Below are 24,028 nucleotides of genomic sequence, written 5' to 3'. Positions count from 1 at the left end.
CTGCAGTTCTTCAAGAACTGCTCCAGCATGGGTCCTTTCCACGGGGTGCAGTCCTACAAGAACGGACTGCTCCAGTGTGGATCTCCCCACTGGGTCACAGGTCCTGCCAGAAAACCTGCTCCAGTATGGGCTCCTCTCCACAGGGCCACTGTTCCTGCCAGGAACCTGCTCTAGCATGGACTCTCCATGGGCTGCAGCTTCCTTCAGGGCACACCCACCTGCTCTCATATGGGGTCCTCCATGGGCTGCAGGGGGACAGCCTGCCTCACCATGGTCTTCACCACAGGCTGCAGGGGAATCTCTGCTCCAGCACCTGGAGCACCTCCTCCCCTTCCTTCTTCACTGATCTTGGTGTCTGCAGAGTTGTTTCTCTCACATTATTCTCTCTTGTCTTCCCCAGCTGCTGTTGTGCAGCAGTTTTTCCCCTTTCTTAAATATGTTATCACAGAGGTGCTACCAATGTCTCTGGCTCAGGCTTTGGCCAGCGGTATGTCCATCTTGGAGCCAGCTGAAACTGTCTCTTTCTGACATGGGGACAGCTTCTGATGTCTTCTCATAGAAGCCATCCCTGCACCCCCCCACCTCTACCGAAACCTTGCCACGTAGGTTTGCAGATGACACCAAGTTGGGTGGGAATGTTGGTTTAGGGAACATGGTGGTGCTGGATTAATGGTTGGACTTGATGATCTTGAAGGTCCCTTCCAACCTAGTGATTCTGTGATTCTGTGATTCTGTGATTCTGTAAAGCCCATACAGGTCTTCCTTAGGCAACTGGCATAAGCCTCATGTTCACAGGCTCTGGTTCTCATGAGAGACTTGAACCACTCCAATATCTGCTAGAGGGACAACAAAGCAGGGCACAAGCAACCCAGGAGGACAGTTAAGCAGTGCAACTGGTTGCCCAGAGAGGTTTGTGTAGTTTCTGTCCTTAGATGTTTTCAAGGCCCGACTGGGTAAAGCCCTGAGCAAACTGGTCTGAATTCAGCATTGACCATGCTTTGAGCAGGAGGTTGGACTAGAGACCTCCTGGGGTCCCTTTCAGCCTGAATTAATCTTTGATTCTATATTATGTAACAACTATTTAGTTTCCGATTTAACAAACAGAACTGACCACTTCACCTAAGGCCCTTTCAAGAAACTTACGATCAGCAGTGAAAATTCTTTTTGGCATTCCTACAGGTACATCAGTAATTGCAACAATTGTTTCCTATCTCCTGAAAACTTCTGTCATGAATTTTCCACCTTCAATTTTTGCCTGAGTGTTTTTGCTTTTAAAGAGCAAAACCCTGCAGGAAATGGCAATTATTGCAATACTGCAGTTTCCTCAAGAAGGAAACCACTGGTAAGAACCATTGCCAACATGCTGTTTATTTTAGTTCTGAAGAACAAAATGCAATGTGCAGTGTTCAAAGACAGTATCAATAAACAATATATAAGAATGTGTTTAACTAACAGAAGGTAGGATTGCTCTTACTGCTGTGAAATCTTGGTGGTGGAGAACGAATGCTGCTACAGTAATGAAGAAGAAAAAACTAGAAAAGAGAAATCGTATTATGTTTAAGTGATATTTTTTTTTTACTACATCTAAGAAGAAACAGTCCAAGTAAAGACTGGATTTTGTTTATGAGGCAAACCACCAAGTTTGGTAGAGTAAGAATTAATGGAAGTCACTGTCGTGGTTTAACCCCAGCCAGCAACTAAGCACCACGCAGCCACTCGCTCACTCCCCCACAGTGGGACAGGGGAGAGAATCGGAAGAGTAAAAGTGAGGAAAGTCATGGTTTGAGATAAAGACGGTTTAATAGGTAAAGCAAAAGCCGCGCACGCAAGCAGAGCAAAACAAGGAATTCATTCACTAGTCCCCATGGGCAGGCAGGTGTTCAGCCATCTCCAGGGAAGCAGGGCTCCATCACGCGTAATGGTTTCTTGGGAAGACAGACGCCATCACTCCAAACGTCCCCTCTCCCTCCTCCTTCTTCGCCCCAGCTTTATATACTGAGCATGATGTCGTATGGTATGGAATATCTCTTTGGCCAGCCTGGGTCATCTGTCCTGGCTGTGTCCCCTCCCAGCTTCCCGTGCACCCCCAGCCTTCTTGCTAGCAGGCCAACATAAGCCGGACAGTCCTTGACCGCTTAGCAACAACCCAAAGCATCAGCACATTATCAACATTTTCTCATCCCAAATCCAAAACATAGCCTCGCACTAGCTTCTGTGAAGAAAATTAACTCTGTCCCAGATGAAACCAGGACAGTCACCTAATATGAGAAATGCCCTTTTTCAACTTGAGTAATTGATGAATCCTTTAATTAAAAGAACTTCCGCTAGCAAAGTTAGGCAATTTGCTTAAAAAGAAAGAAATGTTTTATTTTTCACAGCATCCTTTTCTTCAAATTTCTAGTGATAACTAATTTATGTAACTGTCCCCAAATGTGGATGCTCATCTGAACTTTAATTTGGGTTTATAAAACTTCTGTATTAGCTCTATGGAACAGACTTTTTTGTCTCTTTTTTTTTTTCCCTTGAGGTTTCCAGGCAAAGAACAAATGCTCTTTTGCACTGTCAGTCATCTAACCCACTTATGCTTCTACATAAGCATTTTTTGTATGCACTTAATAATTAACTAAGCAGTCACTCATGTTAATTTATTACCCGCAGAATAAGAAAAAGTCAAAGTATAAGTCAAAGTATAAATATTGTGTCAACCATATTCAGTTCTTTAAGGAAAATATTATTTGTTTTTCTGGACAAATGCTATGTAAAATACCTAACGTAAGATCTTTTTCACCCCACTGTATTACAGGATGATCTGTTTTAAAAAATAGGTGTGGAAAGAAGCCGCTCAGTGTCATTGTGATTTAAAAAAAAAGTAAGTCTTTAGCTATGAAAAAAGAGAAATTCTAAATTGTAAAGAAATAATATTCCCTCTTTCTAGCTAAACACTATATTATTAGAGGACAGTGATGTATAGAGTGATCACAAATTTCTAATGAGCTCTGAAAATGATACATTAAATTAAAGAAAATTGTTGTCCTCTGTCCTGTAAATAGTGGTTAATATACCCAGCCATTACCAAAAGCCTAAGCACCTACATGCTCCAAACATTCTTCAAGTTGATCTGGCTATCATCAAAATTGCCAAAAACCTCTTCCAGAGAATCTTAAGAACAATCTGGTGCAAAATAAATGGCCTAAGTTATTTTTCATAGTTTGTAAAGTGTTACTAAACACACATTAAATGATGTAGCAAAAAAAGTTACGAGGAGAACATTTAGTTTTGGATAAGCATTCAAAAAGCTTGGGTTCTCATCTAAAATCTCTCCCCTACACAAATCTCACAAATCACAAGATTTTGCAGTCTTTCCAGTACTTGTAATTGCTGAAATTGAGAAATACAATGTGAAAAAATGTGAAAAAACATTGCTGGCTCATGTCCATGCCCTGACCCAGGTGCAGGACCCTGCACTTGGCCTTGTTGAACCTCATGAGGTTCACATGGGCCCATTCCTCAAGCCTGTCCAGGTCTCTCTGGATGGCATCCCGTCCCTCAGGCGTGTCAACCGCACCACTCAGCTTGGTGTCGTCAGCAAACTTGCTGAGGGTGCACTCGATCCCACTGTCTATGTCACTGATGAAGATATTAAACAGTACTCGTCCCAGTACAGACCCCCGAGGGACACCACTCATCACCCATCTCCATCTGGGCATTGAGCCGTTGAGCACTACCCTCTGGGTGAGACCATCCACCCAATTCCTCATCCACTGAATAGTCCACCCATCAAATCCATCTCTCTCCAATTTAGAGAGAAGGGTGTTGTGGGGGATCATGTCAAAGGCCTTACAGAAGTCCAGGTAGACGACATCTGTAGCTCTTCCCTTGTCCACTGATGTGGTCACCCCATCATAGAAGGCCACTAGGTTGGTCAGGCAGGACTTGCCCTTGGTGAAGCCATGCTGGCTGTCTCTAATCACCTCCCTGTCATCCATGTGCCTCAACATATCTTCTAGGAGGATCTGCTCCATGATCTTCCTGGTCATGGAGGTGAGGCTGACTGGCTGGTAGTTTCCAGGGTCGTCCTTGCTACCCTTTTTAAAAATGAGTGCAACGTTTCCCTTTTTCCATTCACCAAGGACTTCTCCTGCCTGCAATGACTTGTCAAATATCATGGAGAATGGCTTTGCAACTACATCAGTCAATTCCCTCAGGACCCTGGCATGCATCTCATTGTGTCACATGGATTTGTACTGGTCCCAGTTCCTCTGGTGGTCTTGAACCTGATCTTCTCCTATGATAAGAGGAACTTCATTCCCCCAGTCCCTGCCTTGAGGGTCAGGGTCTTGAGAGATCTGGGAAGAGAGATTGCCAGTGTCAGTGTGATTCAAGTCCCCAGGAGGATGAGAGCTTGCGAGCGTGATGCTTCCTGTAGTTGAAGTAAGAGTGCTTCATTGACATCTTGATCAGGTGGCCTGTAGTAAACACCAACCACAAGGTTTCCTTTGTTGGCTTTTCCCTTACTTTTACCCATAAGGTCTCAACCTGTTCATAGCTGTTTTTCAGACAACTCTGTGCAGTCAATCCATTTTTTTACAGACATGCTTTCTGCACAGTTTATAGCCATCGATTGCAGCACTCCAGTCATGTGATTCGCCCCACCGAGTTTCAGTTGTATTGATTAAATCATAGCTTTCCAGGTGCACAATGTCTTCCATCTTTTCCGTTTGTTACCCATGCTGCATGCATTGCTATAGAAGCACTTTAGTGGGCCTATCAACCTTGCCACCTTTCTAGAGGAACACAGCTGAATTCCTTTGAGGCATTTCACAGAGGTTTCCCTGTTGGTTCCTAATGTTTGTTTTTTAATTTATTTTAATATTATATATAGTTTATATATATATGTAATTATAATTTCTTTTTAATATTTAACACAACATACAAAACATGCAATAAATGTTTTCGGAAGGAATTTATCCTTCCTGGAAACCAGTTTAAAATATTTTACTATCAAAAGCAGACATAAAAAAAATACCATGCTTGAGCAATGATGGATACAGTAAAATAAACTTTGAAAAGAAATCTCTGTTCCTGATAATGGTCAGTTGGCCATAATACTAGAATCAGTTGATGAGTCCTTCATACTGGAAACAGAACAGAAGGTATAGTAGACTGGAATAATAAACAAGACTTAAATTGTTTGACAGTGTTATGTTGGTTTAGTAGGTATCAAAACTGATACGGTTTTAGCAGCCACTGATAATACATAAATGTTTAATTATCCAAAAATGAAATGACAAAGCTGTCCTTTTTCCAGATGGGCTACAGTTAATTTTCTTCACAGAAGCTAGCGTGAGGCTATGTTTTGGATTTGGGATGAGAAAATGTTGATAACGTGCTGATGTTTTGAGTTGTTGCTAAGTAGTCAAGGACAGTCCAGCTTCTCGTGCTGGCCTGCCAGCAAGAAGTCTAGGGGTGCATGGGAAGCTGGGAGGGGACACAGCCGGGACAGCTAACCCAAATTGACCAAAGGGATATTCCATACTATATAACGTCATGCTCTTCCGATTCTCTCCCCCGTCCCACCGTGGGGGAGTTGAGCGAGCGGCTGCACGGTGCTTAGTTGCCGGCTGGGTTTAAACCACGACAAAAGCATATGCATTTTGCTTTTTTAAACTAAAGCCTACTGAAGTCAGAGGAAAAACTGTCTGACATTAATGGACTCGGGCTCAGGGCCATAGTGCATTCACAGCTGTCAGGTAGACTAGAGCTGGTATATAAAGGAAACCATTTTTATCTTAAAATTAATAAAAACTTAGAATTTGTAGTGCCAAAAGCATGTTCCATAGGGAAATATATTCTTAAAACTTCTAGAGACTTTCCTAGATGCAATGAAACATCCACTCTCTTTAAATACAATGCTTACATCAACTCCAGTACGCCTTCCTACTCAACAGAATTAAGGAAAGATGACACACACTATGTTTACATCCTTCCAAATGATTCCCCAAAGTTTCATGTGAGGCACAAAAAAACCCACTACATAAAACAAAACAAAACAAATCAAAACGAAGCAAAATGGAGTCTTGCAAGATGTTACCTGTGTTTAACTTACTAGGAATAGGTCTAAGGACATCAGGAATGAGAATCTCCACCAAAGACTGGTACATCACATGGTCACAATTACCCATCCATTTCAGAATAGACTCATTTTTGCACAGGGTAATCAGTTTTCCTTTTGGAAGTCGACTTTCTATTTCACTCAGATTGCTGGTGTGAATAAATGTAGCAAATGAAAATGCATTTACATACAGATAAGAAAAGTACAATGGGCTTTGTAATTGATTATTTAAGAAACACTTTATAAATGTCTCTGTTACATCCAGTTGAAACTCTGTAACTTCTTCATATGAAACTGGGGAAAAATGGCCTCCAAAGTTCTGCTCCCGCCCTTAAATTATGCAGAGGTATATTAAAAATGGTCCTTGCAATTTAAACAAACCGGACAGTATATTGTGAAAAGATACTTTGACTTTAGTCATCCAAACAAAGGAAAAAATAGAAGATGTATACAGTAATTTCAAGGCTGCAGTTTGACATATGCCAACAGCCTATATGTCAAATAGCAGACAACACAAATTTAACCTGAAAAACTACTGATATCAGAAAAGGTTCTTAGCCTATATGTAAAACTAAGACTTTCTTTGATTTGACTCCTGCTGTTATATTATGATGGTGAACAGTAAACAAAAAGAGACATTTACTGACCTCAGTTCAATAATAGCTGTGTCGTCAGCTGGAGCAGAGGGAGAATAGCGCCAGAAAGTTTGCCACAATTTTTCTATCAGACTAAACTGAAGATTCACAACAACATCCACTATTGCCTAAAAAATATAAAAGTGCAGATAGTCTTCTACCTCACACTCCCTCCTGCCCCAACTCCTCCCAGGGGTATAGCTCCCCCCTGGTCATTTTGCAGAAAAAATAGTAAAATGTATGTTTATAAACAAACATGTAATATCCTTTTTAATAACTTCTTAGCAACAAATTTTCAAACTGTCCATACTGGTGTGGACAGAGATTCAGATCAGGCCAAGTGTAAATACAAGGAAGCCTCCAGAAAAGAGCCTAAGCACATATATCAGGTGAATTCACCTAAACAGAACTTTTAACACTATTACAAATGCAAAGGAAACCTGCTTTTTAATGAATTTTGTTACTTCGTTATATGTTTTAAAGCACCTTCAACAATAATTTTAAAACTTTATTCAATATGAAATGTGACCTTAAGTTCTTAAAGAACCTGCTGCTTTAAAACTTGAAGAAAAAAGTGAGTTTGTTTTTAACATAAAAATTAGAAATAATAATTTAATCTGATTTCAACTCCTATAAACAAAAGCAAAACTCTGTAAATATATTATCTAAAGTTCAATTTATCTAAAATTCTCAAAATCTACACATGATTACATTCCAGTATCACTGTTCTATTACATGTTATTTTCTTTCCCTGTAAAGAGAGAAATTCCAGAGAAGTCTTTTTGCAAATGTCCTTTCTGAAGGAATAAGCAAAATATTTGAGGAGCACATCAGATACAAGTAAGCTGGCTGTAATGTGTTTTGTGCCAGTCATCCTATTGTACTGATTCTCACTAGAAGACATGAATTTTCAAAGAATGATTTGTGTGAAATGCCTCTTTTCTCTTACCTCACAGTGCTCTCGGTAAAGACTTTGCAGTGATTTTATGTCCTCAAGGGTAGTACCATCTGTCAGAGAAGATATTTCAACTTCTCCAAACTCTGGAAGTACTCGAGATGCATCTGTTTCCATGACAACATAACAGAAGAAAGCTATTGTGAATGGTGCCAACTACAGTTCAATTAGAAAACATTTAAGGATGATGTACAGAAATAAAGTCTAGAAGGTCATAATGCCCAAAGAGGAATGTCTTTCATATTTAACATATTATAAAGTTGCAATAAAATTGTGAACAAACCAGCTAGCTATTTTTTTAAGCAAAAGGTGATGTTAAATTATTCTTGACAGATAGCAGAAAAAAATAATTTCACATACATATTGTACCTGTATATAAAAAAAGCTAAGACATTTTCAGAATATGACAGGATGAAGCAGAATACTCATGTCAGTACATAAGAGATTAATATAATATAATAGTTTTTGTTTTGATCAACTGCATTGTCATGCATGTTAGGGTTTAGGAGACTCAGCAGCATATATTTATTTGAAATTTACAGGACTTTCAACTGTAGTCAACATGTGCTTTTACTATTTCTCATAAATGTTTCCAAGAGATACACTGGTATGGGGGGGAAAATGCACTGTCAACTGGGGGGACAGTGGAAGGGAAAATTCAAAAACATGCGAACTATAGCTCAAGGTTCCCAATGATTTCAGTAACAGTAAGGTTAGGCCAAAGGATGTGGTGCTTCAAAATCCCAATATATGAACTCAAAACTAAGTGTACAATTATTGCAATAACACATTTAATAAGCTTTTTTATATTAGCAAATTACTGAATTACCATTTGCTTCCACAACTGAGAAATCGATATGCTTAGCTACATCAATGAATGCACAAAATGCACATTTTAAAACATAAACTTTGGCTTTCTGGTTTTAACTGTTTGGCTCTTTCCATTTATGATGTTTCAACACAAAATCAATACACCTTCTTGTCAATGGTCAACACAACTGCAGTGCAAAAATATAATCCAAATTTATGTGTGTATTCAAAAAATTTGGAAGCCAGGAAGCCAGTGGAAATTAATGAGCTTTTAGGGCATTAGAGCTTTTCAGTATGCATTTTTGTATAAAATGCTTCATTGCAATTGCATTGCAATATATTTTAAATCTACCATGCAAGAAGATTTTCCACATTTTTCCTTTTATATCTGCATGATGCATATTAAATATTGCAGAAATATTACAGTATAGAACATATAGCTTCTATGAGTGTCTTTTTGTTCTGTTATCACTGAGAGTTTTAAACAGAACAACATAACTAAAATAATTATTGTATTTGTATGACTCGATGTTCATGGTGGTAATGGGGTTTATTTTATTTATACAACAGTATAACACATCTTTTCATACCTAAAAACTGTTGATGATGTTGACTTTGGGCAATTATAGTTTGTTCAGCAGATGCGCCTGTCTGTTGACCACTTCCTGTGAAACCATCTGCAACTCCATCCACTTTCTGCACAGGCTTGTACCTACAAAATTATCAAATACAAAATTATTTATGTTCACTTTTTTGTAAGTGCGTGCAATAATCACACTCTGTTCTGCCTGATTTCTCAGTCTCAATATACAGTTTTGCTAGTTCATACACAAGAAAAAAGTAACATCAGAATAATTGTAGTAAGGAAAGGTAGAACATTGGCAATGCATTATAAAATTCATAAAGCTGATATCACAGCACAACTACCAATTTCTTGTGGAATTTAGTTTAAAAACTACCACTAAGACCTAAAGCTCATTTACACTAAACAGAAACACATCTTTCCTTTTCCAAAGGACTTGCCTTCCTGGAAACAAGTAGCTCAAAAATAAGGTTTAATCACCTTAAGAAGGGCCATGCATCTGTTTGGAGACAAAGGAATTTAAATAATCTTAAAATGTAACAAGCTTCTCATGAGCTCAGAAGGTCTGAGAAGGCTACTTAGACTTAAACTAAGTAGCTGAACCAGGGGAGGTTCAGACTTGATATTAAGAAGCATTTCTTTACTGAGAGGGTGGTCAAACACTGGAACAGGCTTCCTAGAGAGGTGGCCGATGCCCCATGCCTGTCAATGTTTAAGAGGCGTTTGGACAATGCCCTTAATAATACGCTTTAACTTTTGGTCAGCCCTGAAGTGGTCAGACATTTGGACTAGATGATCGTTGTAGGTCCCTTCCAACTGAACTATTCTATTCTACTCCTATTCTATTCTATTCTAAACTCATCAGTCAAGTCACAAAAGCTTTTTATAAAGGATAAAAAGGACAAAAATACAAATAGGAATCCTGGTTTGGATGGTCAGATGTTAAGACCATCACACTGACAGGCTGAAGATTCTGCCTGCCATCTCCAACACAAGTGAAAATTAATTCTGCCCCAGCTCTTAGTGATAAGAACTTGGAAGCTTTGTCCTTCTGAAATAGCCTTGTAGCCAGAAGAAAACTAGAGAAACCTTGGTGCAGAATGCAATGCATGTGAACTGTCACTCAAGTCTGAAATTGCACTGTGCAGATTGTAAAGCTTTGTATTAACTTTAGAAATGTCAACAAATTCCACTCTGAAAATGTTCCTCTTAAGAAGCAGTTGAGTCAGCTGTGAGCATTTTCTCTTTTTGATCTTATTAAATAGATAATAGGAATGCCCTATGTAACTACTTGGATTTTAGTTTATGAGAAAGCTCCCGTAAGAAGCAAGCATCCAAGATTCTGGTCATTCCAGACATATATTTAACTATACAGTAACGTAGGACATGGGATATACAAGAAGTATACTTTTCCAGAGAAGGCCTCTTGTCCCAATTAACATAAAGTATTATAACTTTAGGAATGTTAATATTTGGAAACAAAAACTACTGTCATCATGTTAATCTCTAGGACTTTTATATGAAGTTTGGTTATTATAAAGGTCTGGGATAAAATCCCAGGCCTGCTGAAATCATCAGCACAACTGTAATCAACTTTAAGAAGACTAAAGTTTAATCTCTAGTATCACGGTAGCATTGAACTTATGGATAAACTTCTCATCACTTGATAGATCTATTTGCAATCCAAAACCCTCATTTTGTAAGAATTTTTAACTTCATTCTCATTATACTTTACCATTAAAAATACCTGGCAGAAGATCAATTTCTATAAATATTTGCAAATCAAAATCAGTATGTTCACATAGTTCCACTAGTTTCTACAAAATGTATTCTTTCACAAACTTTTCAGCTCTTGGAGTAGAATCCAAAGTGCTTTGAATGCATAAAAGTAAGTCCTTTGAGTTTCTAGGGTTTAGGAAGAACTTTAACTTTTAAGACAACGTAATCCACTGGTGCTAGAAGTCAGGATTATCCTACCACGTGCCCCAATGTGCTTTATGTAAAAAATGTTGAGTTACAATCTTAATTTTGGCATTATTACGGGTGACATTATAGGAGTCAAACAGTTTCAAGAGCATTAGAAAATTGCAAAATGCAACCGAGGAACAAAGAAAAGAAAAGATTCTTTTTCAGGTGTTTCAAATGAAACTTAGGCAGAGCTGTTAACAATTTTAGATTTCCTGTCTTTTATGGACAGTAGAGGGTGACATTTTTGCAGTTCAGGCAATGAGAGACTTCCAGAATTCCTGGCAAAATCCTCTGTTTATACCGAGGTTACTCTTTGCGTTTTTAATTAGAGACAGGAGAAAATGTTACTACAGCTGATTTACAAAACTACCGAATGGAAGAATTTAGCTTTTCTAAAATTATCTGACCGTTTTTCCTATTTCAACTCTGATTTTTCCAATTATTTTTTTAATTAACTGATAAGAGAAGAGGCACTGAAAAAAAACCCAACAAACTTTTATAAATATAACAGCTTTCAAAAGATGCTTAGCTTTACTAAAGAAGAATAGAACTTTAATTTTATATAGCAAAATGTAAGCACAATAAAAGTTTGGAGAGTCTTTATCTAACAACAAACATTCTAAAGTTTTGAAAAGCTATGGAAATCCAACAGAACTAGTCCACTGAAATAGGAACATGAAATTATTTAATTCAAAAACAGTGCAAAATGATGTGTTTTTCTCATTATAAAGATAATTTACAGTAGAACTTCATTGATTCCCATAATCTAATGTTACACACTGTAATTAAACGGAAACTTCGCACACACTCCTTAGAAAAGCTTAAGAAATTTTGACTAAAATTTGTAAACAGCAAACATTCAGCAGTCATTAGTAAGATAAAGCAGAAATATGAAGGAGTCCATGACAAATTTCCTGTTTGGTATTAAATGGACACAAAAGTAAGCAAATCAGCAAGAAAAAAGTAGAAACTATTAAAAAAGAAGTCAAGTCTAAGTCACAAGACAAAGAAAAAAACTAAGTTTTTCTGCAAATTTTCTTGCTTCCTTGTAGTTGCCATGCTAACAATACTCAAATATTTGCTGAGTCTCAATATTTTGTATTATCTCAAAAATCCAATACATGCACTTACATAATTTATTGGTAGTCACTGTTTTCATCAAAAAGAAAGACTTCTACTGTTCCGGCCTGCTGAAAAAAAACCTCTAAGGGCTTTAGAAACAAAAACCAAACGAAGCTCTAAAAATGTATCAGGGTTTATTCTTTCATTTTTATTCACCACAATATTTGGTTTCAATATTACCTTATTTTACTGCTAATAATCTTTTTTTGTGAGATCCATTTACTATTAAACATCACACCTGTGTTTGACCCAGAACTGATAGATAATTTCAGGGAACTACAGGCTGGTCAGCCTCACCTTAGTCCTGAGAAGTCAATGGAGCAGCTAATCCTGGGAAGTGTTTCCAAAAACACGAAGGAAAAGAAGGTGATTGGGAGTATTCAAAGAATCACAGAATCACAGAATCATTAAGGTTGGAAATGACCTTTAAGATCATCAAGTCCAACTGTTAACTCAACACCACCATGACCACTAAACCATGTCCCGAAGTGCCACGTCTACATGTTTTTTGAACACTTCCAGTGATGGTGACTCCACCACCTCCCTGGGCAGCCTGTTCCAATCTTTGACCACTCAGTAAAGAAATTCTTCCTAATATTCAGTCAAAACCTCCCCTGGTGCAACTTGAGGCCATTTCCTCTTGTCCTATCACTAGTTACTTGGGAGAAGAGGCCAACACCCACCCCACTACAGCCTCCTTTCAGGTAGCTGTAGAGAGCGATAAGGTCTCCCCTCAGCCTCCTCTTCTCCAGACTGAACAACCCCAGTTCCCTCAGACGCTCCTCATAAGACTTGTTCTCCAGACCCCAAGCTCACCAGCGCCAAGTACAGGGGCATGATCACTTCCCTGCTCCTGCTGGCCACACTATTTCTGATACAGGCCAGGAAGCTGTTGGCCTTCTTGGCCACCTGGGCACACTGCTGGCTCATGTTCAGCCAGCTGTCAACCAGCACCCCCAGGTCCTTTTCCGCCGGGCAGCTTTCCAGCCACTCCTCCCCAAGCCTGCAGTGTTGCATGGGGTTGTTGTGACCCAAGTGCAGGACCCGACACTTGGCCTTATTAAATCTCATACAGTTGACCTCTGCCCATCGATCCAGCCTGTCCAGATCCCTCTGCAAAGCCTTTCTACCCTCCAGCAGATCAACACTCCCACCCAACTTGGTGTCATCTGCAAACTTACTGAGGGAGCACTCGATCCCCTCATCCAGGTCATCGATAAAGATATTGAACAAGACCGGCCCCAAGACTGAGCCCTGGGGAACACCGCTTGTAACTGGCCACCAACCAGATTTATCTCCGTTCACCACAACTCCCTGGGCTCACCCATCCAGCCAGTTCTTTACCCAGTGAAGAGGACACCTGCTTAAGCCACGAGCCGCCAGTTTCTCCAGGAGAATGCTGTGGGAGACGCTGTCAAAGGCTTTACTAAAGTCCAGGTAGGCAACATCCACAGCCTTTCCCTCATCCACTAGGCGGGTCACCTGGTCATAGAAGGAAATCAGGTTGGTCAAGCACGACCTGCCTTTCATGAACCTGTGCTGGCTGGGCCTGATCCCTTGACTGTCCTGCACATGCCCTGTGAGTGCCCTCAGGATGGACCACTCCATAATCTTCCCTGGTACTGAGGTCAGGCTGACAGGCCTGTAGTTCCCAGGATCCTCCTTCCGGCCTTTCTTGTAGATGGGCGTCACACTGGCAAGCCTCCAGTCGTCTGGGACCTCCCCTGTTAACCAGGACGGCTGATAAATCATGGACAGTGGCTTGGCAAGCTCCTCCACCAGGTCCCTTGGTACTCTTGGGTAGATCCCATCAGGCCTCATAGACTTGTGGGTGTCCAGGTGGCATAGCAAGCAGGTCACTAACTTCTTCCTCTTGGATTATAGGGGGTTTCTTCTGCTCTCCATCCCTGTCTTCCAACTCAGCGGGCTGAATACCTTGAGGATACTTAGTCTGGCTATTAAAGACTGAGGCAAAGAAGGCATTAAGTACCTCAGCCTTTACCTCATCCTTGGTGACCATGTTCCCCCCCCATCCAATAAGGGATGGAGATTCTCCTTGGCTTTCTTTTTGCTGTTAATATATTTCTAAAAACAGTTTTTGTTATCCCTTATGACCGTGGCCAGATTGAGTTTAAGCTGGGCTTTTGACTTTCTAATTTTCTCTGTGCATGACCTAACGAGATCCTTGTACTCTTTGTGAGTTGCCTGCCCCTTCCTCCAAAGGTGATAAACTCTCTTTATTTCTTGAGTCCCAGCAAAATCTCCCTGTTCAGCCAGGCCGGTCGCCTTCCCCACCAGCTCGTCTTAAGGCACATGGGGACTGCCTGCTCCTGTGCCTTTAAGACTTCCTTCTTGAAGACTGTCCAGCCTTCCTGGACCCTTTTGCCCTTCAGGACTGTCTCCCAAGGGACTCTCTCAACCAGTGGCCTGAACAGGCTGAAGTCTGCCCTCCGGAAGTCCGTGGTAGCAGTTCTGCTGACACCCTTCCTTCCTTCACTAAGTATTGACAATGCTATCATTTCGTGGTTGCTAAGCCCAAGATGGCCTCTGTCCACCTCATCTCCCACCAGTCCTTCTCTGTTTGTAAACAGCAGGTCAAGTGGGGCACCTCCCCTGGTAGACCCACTTACCAACTGTGTCAGGAAGTTACCTTCCACATACTCCAGGAACCTCCTAGACTGTTTCCTCTCTGCTGTGTTCTATTTCTAGCACATGTCCAGTAAATTGAAGTCCCCCCTGAGAACAAGGGCTAGTGATTGCGAGACTTCTGCCAGACACTTGTAGAATGCTTCGTCTGCCTCTTCATCCTGGTTGGGTGGTCTGTAACAGACTCCCAGTAGGTGATCTGCCTTGTTTGCTTCTCCCCTCATCCTTACCCATAAGCACTCGACTTGGTCATCACAATCGTTGAGTTCTATACAATCAAAACACTCCCTAACATACAGAGCCACCCCACCGCCTCTCCTTCCATGCCTATCCCTTCTGAAGAGCTTATAGCACTTCAGCATGGATTCACCATCTTGATACATTTCTACAATGAAATGACTAGCCTCCTAGATGAGAGGAGAAGCTGATGAAATATCTGGATTAATGATCTGGATGACGGCGCAGAGTATACCGTCAGCAACTTTGCAGACAGCACCAAAACTGGGAGGAGTGGCTGATACTCCAGAGGGTTGTGCTGCTTCCAGAAAAGGACCTGGGGGTTCTCACGGACAGCAAGTTGAACATGAGCCAGCAGTGTGCCCTTGCTGCAAAGAAGGCAAATGGTATCCTTGACTGCATTAGCAAATCCTTGGCAACAGGTGGTGAGACATGATCCTTCCCATCTACTTAGCACTGTTGAGGCCACACCTGGTGTACTGTGTCCAGTTCTGGGCTGCCCAGTACAAGAGAGACATGGACATACTGAAGACAGTCCAGCAAAGGGCAATGAAGATGATTAGGGGACTGGAGCATCTCTTTTATGAGGAAAAAACTACTTTATATAGATACTATTCCAAGAGATCCTCCGAAGGCACATGGAGTACAGGGAGGGGATTTGAGACAGCCAGCATGGCTTCACCAAGGGCAGGTCCTGCCTGACCAAGCTAGTGGCCTTCTGTGATGGAGTGACCACATCAGTGGACAAGGCAAGAACTACGGATGTTGTCTATTTGCAATTCTGTAAGGCCTTTGACATGGTCCCCCACAACATCCTTCTGTCTAAATTAGAGAGATATGGATTTGATGGGTGGACTCTTGGGTGGATGAGGAATTGGTTTGTTGGTTGCACCCAGAGGGTACTGCTCAATGGCTCAATGTCCAGATGGAGATGGGTGATGAGTGGTGTCCCTCGGGGGTCCGTATTGGGACGAGTACTGTTTAATATCTTCAACAGTGACATAGACAGGGGGATCGAGTGCACCCTCAGCAAGTTCGCAGACAACACCAAGCTGAGTGGTACAGTTGACATGCCTGAGGGACGGGATGCCATCCAGAGAGACCTGGATAGGCTTGAGGAATGGGCACGTGTGAACCTCATGAGGTTCAACAAGACCAATGCAGGGTCCTGCACCTGGGTCAGGGCAACCCCCAGTATCAATATGGCGGGGGGATGAAGGAACCGAGAGCAGCCCTGCTGAGAAGGACTTAGGGGTATTGGTGGATGAAAAGCTGGACATGAGCCAGCAATGCGCGCTTGCAGCTCAGAAGGCCAACCATATCCTGGGCTGCATCCAAAGAAGCGTGGCCAGCAGGTCAAGGGAGGTGGTTCTGCCCCTCTACTCCACTCTGGTGAGACCCACCCCTGCAGTGCTGTGTCCAGCTCTGGAGCCCTCAGCACAGGAAAGACATGGACCTGCTGGAGAGGGTACAGAGGAGGGCCACCAAAATGATCAGAGGGATGGAGAACCTCTGATATGAGGACAGGCTGAGAGAGTTGGAGTTGTTCAGCCTGGAGAAGAGAAGGCTCCAGGGAGACCTTCTTGCAGCCTTCCAGTACTTCAAGGGGCTTATAAGAAAGGTGGGAACAGACATTTTAGCAGGGCCTGTAGCGATAGGACAAGGGGTAATGGTCTTAAACTAAAAGAGGGCAGATTTAGACTAGATATAAGGAAGAAATTTTTCACAGTGAGGATGGTGAAACACTGGCACAGGTTTTCCAGAGAGGCGGTAGCTGCCTCATCCCTTGAAACATTCAAGGTCAGGTTGGACGGTGCTCTGAGCAACCTGATCTAGTTGAAGATGTCCATGCTCATTGCAGGGGGACTGGACTAGATGACCTCAAAAGGTCCCTTCCAACCCAAAGATTCCATGCTTTTACGATTCTGTGATCATGGCATATATACCATTGAAAGAGATTTTGTCGTGGTTTAGCCCCAGCCAGCAACTAAGCACCACGCAGCCGCTCGCTCACTCCCCCACGGTGGGACAGGGGAGAGAATCGGAAGAGTAACAGTGAAGAAAGTTGTGGTTTGAGATAAAGTCAGTTTAATAGGTAAAGCAAAAGCCGCGCACGCAAGCAAAGCAAAACAAGAAATTAATTTGCTACTCCCCATGGGCAGGCAGGTGTTCAGCCATCTCCAGGGAAGCAGGGCTCCATCACGTGTAACGGTTTCTTGGGAAGACAGACGCCATCACTCCAAACGTCCCTCCACTCCTTCCTTCTTCTTTGTCCCAGCTTTATGTACTGAGCATGACGTCATATGGTATGGAATATCTCTTTGGCCAGCCTGGGTCAACTGTCCCAGCTGTGTCCCCTCCCAACTTGACTACTTACCAACAACTCAAAACATTTTATGATTCTATGATTCTATGGCTGTTTTGATGGAATAAGTAAAGCAGATCCACACTATTTTCATTAGTATCCAGAGAAAGGACAAAAGGCAATGGGCACAAATTGGAATACAGGAAATCCCGCTTAAACATAAGAAAATGCTGCTTTTTTTATTTTGCTCTAGATGTGGTTCATCACTGAAACAGTTTGCCTAGGAAGGTTGTGGAGTCTCCATCTTTAGAGATATTCAAAACCCAATTGTACACGGTCTTGGACAACCTGCTCCAGCTGATACTGATTTGAGCTGAGGTGGTTGGACTAGACAATCTCCCAGAGGAGCCTTCCAACCAAATGACATTTCCTGGTTTTCAATTTGTGCCCATTTCCCATTGTCCTGTCGCTGGGCACTGCTGAGAAGAGTCTGGCTCAGTCTTTTATTCCCTCCCATCAGGTATTTATACACATTGATAATATCCCTATGTTGTAGGATGCTGCCTGTGGCTGGTATGGATGTACCCCAACCCATGAATTGGCTTTCTGGCTTTACCTTGGACCTGCCTTGGCACTAGGGACCTGCCCAATGATCAGCGCACTGTGTCTGACCCTGGTTATCCTCACCAGACCTGACTCTGATTTGTGGACTGACTTCCTGGCTTGACCTTGGACCTGCCTCATCACCGCAAATTTGTCCGATGATCTGGACTCTTGGTTGAATATGACTACCATCTCCAGGTCTGCATTGCTCGTCTCACTTGGATACTGCGGGACTGGGCCCAGGCTGGTGAGGCCCCTGCTGTGCGTATCATGGCACTCGACTCCCAACTCCCCATCCCTTAGGGAGAAGCCAGCCCCTGCTGCTCCCTGACAGGAAGACAGTGTGGAAAGCCTTGCTAAAGTCAATATAAACAATATGCATTGCTCTCCCCTCATCCACTGAGCCAGTCACCTCATTGTAGAAGGCTATTGGGTTGGTCAAGCATGATTTCCCCTTCATAAATCCATGCTGACAACTCCCAATCATCTTCTTGTCCTTCATAGGTGGGCTTTGGCTTTCCTAACATCATCCCTGCACACTCAGACAGTCTCTCTATATTCCTCCTGGGTTCCCTGACCCTGCTTCCACCTCTTATATACTTTCTTTTTATGTTTGAGCTTTGTCAGGAGTTCCTTGTACATCCATGCAGGCCTCGTGCCACCTTTGCTTGACTTCCTGCATGTTGGGATGGACCATTCTTTAGCTTCGATGAGGAGATCCTTGAAAAATCGACCAGCTCTCCTGGACCACTTTGCCCTGTAGGACTGTATCCCATGGGATTATTCCAAGCAGAGCTCAGAAGGGCCCCAAGTCTTCTCTCCTCCAGTCCAGGGTTTTGATACATCAGTTCTTGCCAGGAGGAGGAAATCAACATAAAGATGCACCTAATCACAAGCTCTTCTATCATTTTACATGCGTGCTGCTTAAAGTAATGAAAATGAACAACAGAATTTGAAATTCAAAGCTCCTATTACTTTTTTTTCAGCTTGTGGGAAAATAACCCAAGACCACCAAGAAGTATCTGTTCAGAATTGCATCATATTTTATTTTTATTATCACTTTTTTAAAATTTATGAGTGTTTAGGTATGTGCTGTCTCATGTCTACTGATATCAGACTCCAGTGATATCAACTGCAGATCTGACAAACCTTTATTTTTCACAAGAGAAGTTAAACAATTTCCACTAGAGGTTCAACTTTGCCACATAAATGAGGACAAGTAAGTCTCCAAGAACTAGAAATATGAAAAAGTAGTTTCATTAACACCATACCTCTGTTTCTGCTGCATGGGTTGCTGTCTCATAGCCATATATTGCATGTCCTCTTGTAGCCGATTAAGGGGAGAATCTGGTTTGACACGAATTCCATAATAATGGTATTTGGAGTTCCCCCTTTATGAAAGAACAAAAATAGCATTAGTTTTATGCATCTACATCACACTCACTTCACAATTTGCCTTGACTGGAAAACAGTACATAAAAGTTAGGCTTGACTTTCCTGTCACACTAGTATAAAACTGGTATAACTCCACCAGCTACTGGAAATCAGTTCACTTACTTAAACTATATTTTCCAGCACTTTACTGTTGGACTTCATTTAAATAGAATAAGGAAAGTAAAAACCAAATAAATGACTTATGCAGTCATGGTGAATAAAACGATTCTATAAATGGGATATGTTTGTGAGTGTCTGTGTATGTTTCACTAGTCAACTTCAGTCCTGATCAGCTGGAGAGGAAGAACAGAACTGGGCTATCTGTGTTCATGTTTATGTGAGTGCTATTGGTGCCTATGTGGGTGCTGGTAAAGGCATTGCTCTGTGTTAGCTTGTGTGGTTAGCTGTGTTAGTGTCATATGTGTTATCTGCATCTTTGGAACACGTGTTCAATCTCACTACTAGCTGGACCTGCAAATGGGAACAGCAGTAGCTGCATCCATTGGACTGAGATGGACGATATCTGGGTCTTAAGAGTACACAGAATCTGACTATAGCAGACCAGGAGTCCCCTGGGTCCTTAAGTCCACTAGATTTGGCAACTCCCTTAACAGTAAGGTTTTCAATATTTTTTATTTGTTTGCTTGCTTGTTTTTAACATACAAGCTTCATGTTCACAATTATTGTTGATACTTTCTATTATACTTTAAGATTTCATTAACACAAACCTGGTTCCCAGTCTTCTGGTCCGTAATCCCATGAAGATTGACCGTATGAGTTTTCCAAAGGAGGCAGCATTGACTGGATCTAACTTGTGCTCCTGACAATGACGTAAGTAATGGTTGTAAAGGGTACTTCTGGGGAGACTCACACCTTCTGCGGTTTCATAGTTGTCTAAAAGCCATTGGAGCTATATCAAAAATGAAAGAGTGAACATATGTAAATTCAGTATTACTCTACTAAAAAAACCCTTAATTGTACAACACAGACCACTGATATTGTTTAGACCACATTTAAGGCCTGTTTAATACAGAGACTTTGTTCTTCAATCAAATATAATCTCTTTAAATCTGTCCTGCTTTCAGCCAGGATAGGGGCAATATAGAGTTAATTTTCTTCACAGAAGCTAGCATGAGACTATGTTTTGGATTTGAGATAAGAAAATGTTGATAACGTGCTGATGTTTTGAGTTGTTGGTAAGCAGTAAAGGACAGTCCAGCTTCTCGTGCTGGCCTGCCAGTGAGAAGGCTGGGGGTGCACGGGAAGTTGGGAGGGGACACAGCTGGGACAGCTGACCCAGGCTGGCCAAAGAGATATTCCATACCATATGACGTCATGCTCAGTACATAAAGCTGGGACAAAGAAGAAGGAAGGAGTGGAGGGACGTTTGGAGTGATGGCGTCTGTCTTCCCAAGAAACCATTACACGTGATGGAGCCCTCCTTCCCTGGAGATGGCTGAACACCTGCCTGCCCATGGGGAGTAGCAAATTAATTTCTTGTTTTGCTTTGCTTGCGTGCGCGGCTTTTGCTTTACCTATTAAACTGACTTTATCTCAAACCACAACTTTCTTCACTGTTACTCTTCCGATTCTCTCCCCTGTCCCACCGTGGGGGAGTGAGCGAGCGGCTGCGTGGTGCTTAGTTGCTGGCTGGGGCTAAACCACGACAAAATCTCTTTCAATGGTATATATGCCATGATCATAGAATCGTAAAAGCATGGAATCTTTGGGTTGGAAGGGACCTTTTGAGGTCATCTAGTCCAGTCCCCCTGCAATGAGCATGGACATCTTCAACTAGATCAGGTTGCTCAGAGCACCGTCCAACCTGACCTTGAATGTTTCAAGGGATGAGGCAGCTACCGCCTCTCTGGAAAACCTGTGCCAGTGTTTCACCATCCTCACTGTGAAAAATTTCTTCCTTATATCTAGTCTAAATCTGCCCTCTTTTAGTTTAAGACCATTACCCCTTGTCCTATCGCTACAGGCCCTGCTAAAATGTCTGTCCCCACCTTTCTTATAAGCCCCTTGAAGTACTGGAAGGCTGCAAGAAGGTCTCCCTGGAGCCTTCTCTTCTCCAGGCTGAACAACTCCAACTCTCTCAGCCTGTCCTCATAGCAGAGGTGTTCCAGCCCTCTGATCATTTTTGTGGCCTCCTCTGGATCCTTTCCAAAAGGTCCATGTCTTTCCTGTGCTGAGGGCTCCAGAGCTGGACACAGCACTGCAGGGGTGGGTCTCACCAGAGTGGAGTAGAGGGGCAGAATCACCTCCCTCGACCTGCTGGACATGCTTTTTCTGATGCAGATCATGATGATCTGTATTTGATAGATATTCTTTCAACCACAGCTTGGCATTAGCCAACAACAGGAAAGCAAAACCCAGGATAAGTATAAAATAAGGATTTTTGCTCTAGGGTAAAGATGTTTCAGTAATAAAAACTTGATGTGATTACTTGATTGGTTACAGCCTGGAAAGAAGATTGCCAATAGCGAAATACTGTGTCAAACGGTAAATAATCTGCAGACATGATAAAATTATTGCAAACAACCTTAAACATATTTTTGTATTTGCAGAAATCTAATTCTAAAATTGAAATGTCTAGACTTGGTTTTATGACTTGCTGATTTATATTAACAACATTGGAATTGTATGAAATGGTTTATACAGAATGTGTAAATTGACTCCAATTTCAATTAAACTTCAGTATTTAGAAAACATTAGATTATAAATTAGTTAAATCAATTGCATGCAGAAAGAAAGCAGGAAAGGAAATAAAATAGAGGAAAATGAAAAAGCATTAAATGAACAGCTACTAACTTAGGCAAAAAAATGGTAGCTTAAGGAAGAAGATAGGACTAAAACGTAGGGATAACATCCAGTAAGTTTGCTCTGGGTTCCATTAATTTCTTCCAAAATGACTGAGGCTAGGAAAGAACAATTATTACAGCAAGATGCATGGAGGTCTTTTTATTCCACGGATCAACAATAGATCCCTCTATTTGTCTTTCAGTGGTTTTGAAAATACATCAAAACAGTTAAGAAACATCAGGATAAGACTACCAAAACAGACAGATGCAAATCTCATTTTTAGGAAGATATTTTCATAGAATCATAGAATGGTTTGGGTTGGAAGGGACCTTTAAAGGTCATCTAGTCCAACCCCCCTGCAATGAGCAGGGACATCTTCAACTAGATCAGTTCATTCAAAGCCCCATCCAACCTGACCTTGAACACTTCCAGGAATGGTGCATCCACAACTTCTATGGGCAACCTGTTCTGGTGTCTCACCAACCTCATCGGAAAGAACTTTCTTCCTTATGTCCAATCTAAATCTACCCTCTTCCAGTTTTAAACCATTGCCCCTTGTCCTGTCACTATAGGTACCAGTAAAAAGTCTCTCTCCATCTTTCTTGAAAGTACTGAAAGGCTGCAATAAGGTCTCCCCAGATCCTTCTCCAGGCTGAACAACCTCAACTCTCTTGGCCTTTCTTCATAGGAGAGGTGTTCCAACTCTCTGATCATTTTTGTGGCCCTCCTCTGGACCCGCTCTATCCCACTATGTCATTGATGAAGATATTAAACAGTATTTGTCCTAGTATGGACCCTTGAGGGACACCACTCATTACTGATCTCCACTTGGACACTGAGCCATTGACTGTAACTCTTTGGATGTGGCCATCCAGTCAGTTCCTTATCCATCTAGCAGTCCATCCATCAAACCCATATCTCTCCAATTTAGAGGCCAGAATGTTGTTGGGGACTGTATCAAAGGCCTTACAGAAGTCTAGGTAGATGACGTGTAGCTCCTCCCTTGTCCACCAGTGCAGTCACTCCATTGTAGAAGGCCACTAGATTAGCTGGACATGATTTGCCCTTGGTGAAACCATGTTGGCTGTCTCTAATCAGTTCCCTGTCTTCCTTTTGTGGTTTCTGCTGGGATGGAGTTGGTTTTTCTTCCCGATAGCTGGCATAGTGCTGTGCTTTGGAGTTGGTATGAGAATGATGTTGATAACACACTGAAGTTTTAGTTGTGCCTAAGTAGTTATAGTGCTTACACTAAGTCAAGGACTTTTCAGCTTCCCATGCTCTGCCAGTGAGGAGGTGCACAGGAAGCTGGGAGGGGGCACGGCCGGGACAGCTGACCCAGGCTGGCCAAAGGGATATTCCCTACCACATAACGTCATGCCCAGTACATAAACTGGAGTTAGCCAGGGGGCAGGAATCGCTGCTCGGGGACAGGCTATGGATCACCAGGTGGTGAGCAATTGCTGTATTGGGCATCACTTGTTCTTGTACATTCCTTTGCCAGTATTATTATTATTATTATTATCATCATCATTATTATTATCCTTGTTGTTTCCTCCTCACTTGCTGTCCTATTAAACTGCTTCTATCTCAGCTCACAAGTTTTTCCCAATTGTTTCCCCCATACCACTGGGGGGGGGTGTGGATGTGGCGCTTCGGGACATGGTTTAGGGGGCATGGTGGTGTTGGGTTAACAATTGGACTTGATGATCTTTAAGGTCCTTTCCAACCTTAGTGATTCTGTGATTCTGTGAGCGAGTGGCTGCGTGGTGCTTAATTGCTGACTGGGGCTAAATCACGACAGTCCTTTCTGGCG

The 24,028-nt window shown here is 42.0% G+C and overlaps 1 protein-coding gene across 2 annotated transcripts in view; it reads right to left on the bottom strand.

The window, feature by feature from the left end:
- Positions 1 to 24,028, bottom strand: part of LOC309415197 (transcription factor RFX3-like) — a gene marked incomplete at its 5' end in the record, with an annotated part of 125,445 nt that overhangs the window by 18,745 nt on the left and 82,672 nt on the right. For both annotated transcript variants that reach the window (XM_082012646.1, XM_082012647.1), the window contains 6 exons: positions 6,107 to 6,261; positions 6,760 to 6,875; positions 7,697 to 7,809; positions 9,103 to 9,224; positions 19,248 to 19,367; positions 20,139 to 20,320. In XM_082012646.1, the coding sequence (XP_081868772.1) occupies positions 6,107 to 6,261; positions 6,760 to 6,875; positions 7,697 to 7,809; positions 9,103 to 9,224; positions 19,248 to 19,367; positions 20,139 to 20,320 (808 nt within the window). The remainder of the gene's footprint in view (positions 1 to 6,106; positions 6,262 to 6,759; positions 6,876 to 7,696; positions 7,810 to 9,102; positions 9,225 to 19,247; positions 19,368 to 20,138; positions 20,321 to 24,028) is intronic.

Source organism: Phaethon aethereus (assembly GCF_964289735.1).
Source record: "Phaethon aethereus genome assembly, chromosome: W".
Lineage (NCBI taxonomy): Eukaryota > Metazoa > Chordata > Aves > Phaethontiformes > Phaethontidae > Phaethon > Phaethon aethereus.
Note: the sequence above shows the minus strand (reverse complement) of the source record. Positions and strands in the feature narration are given on the sequence as shown.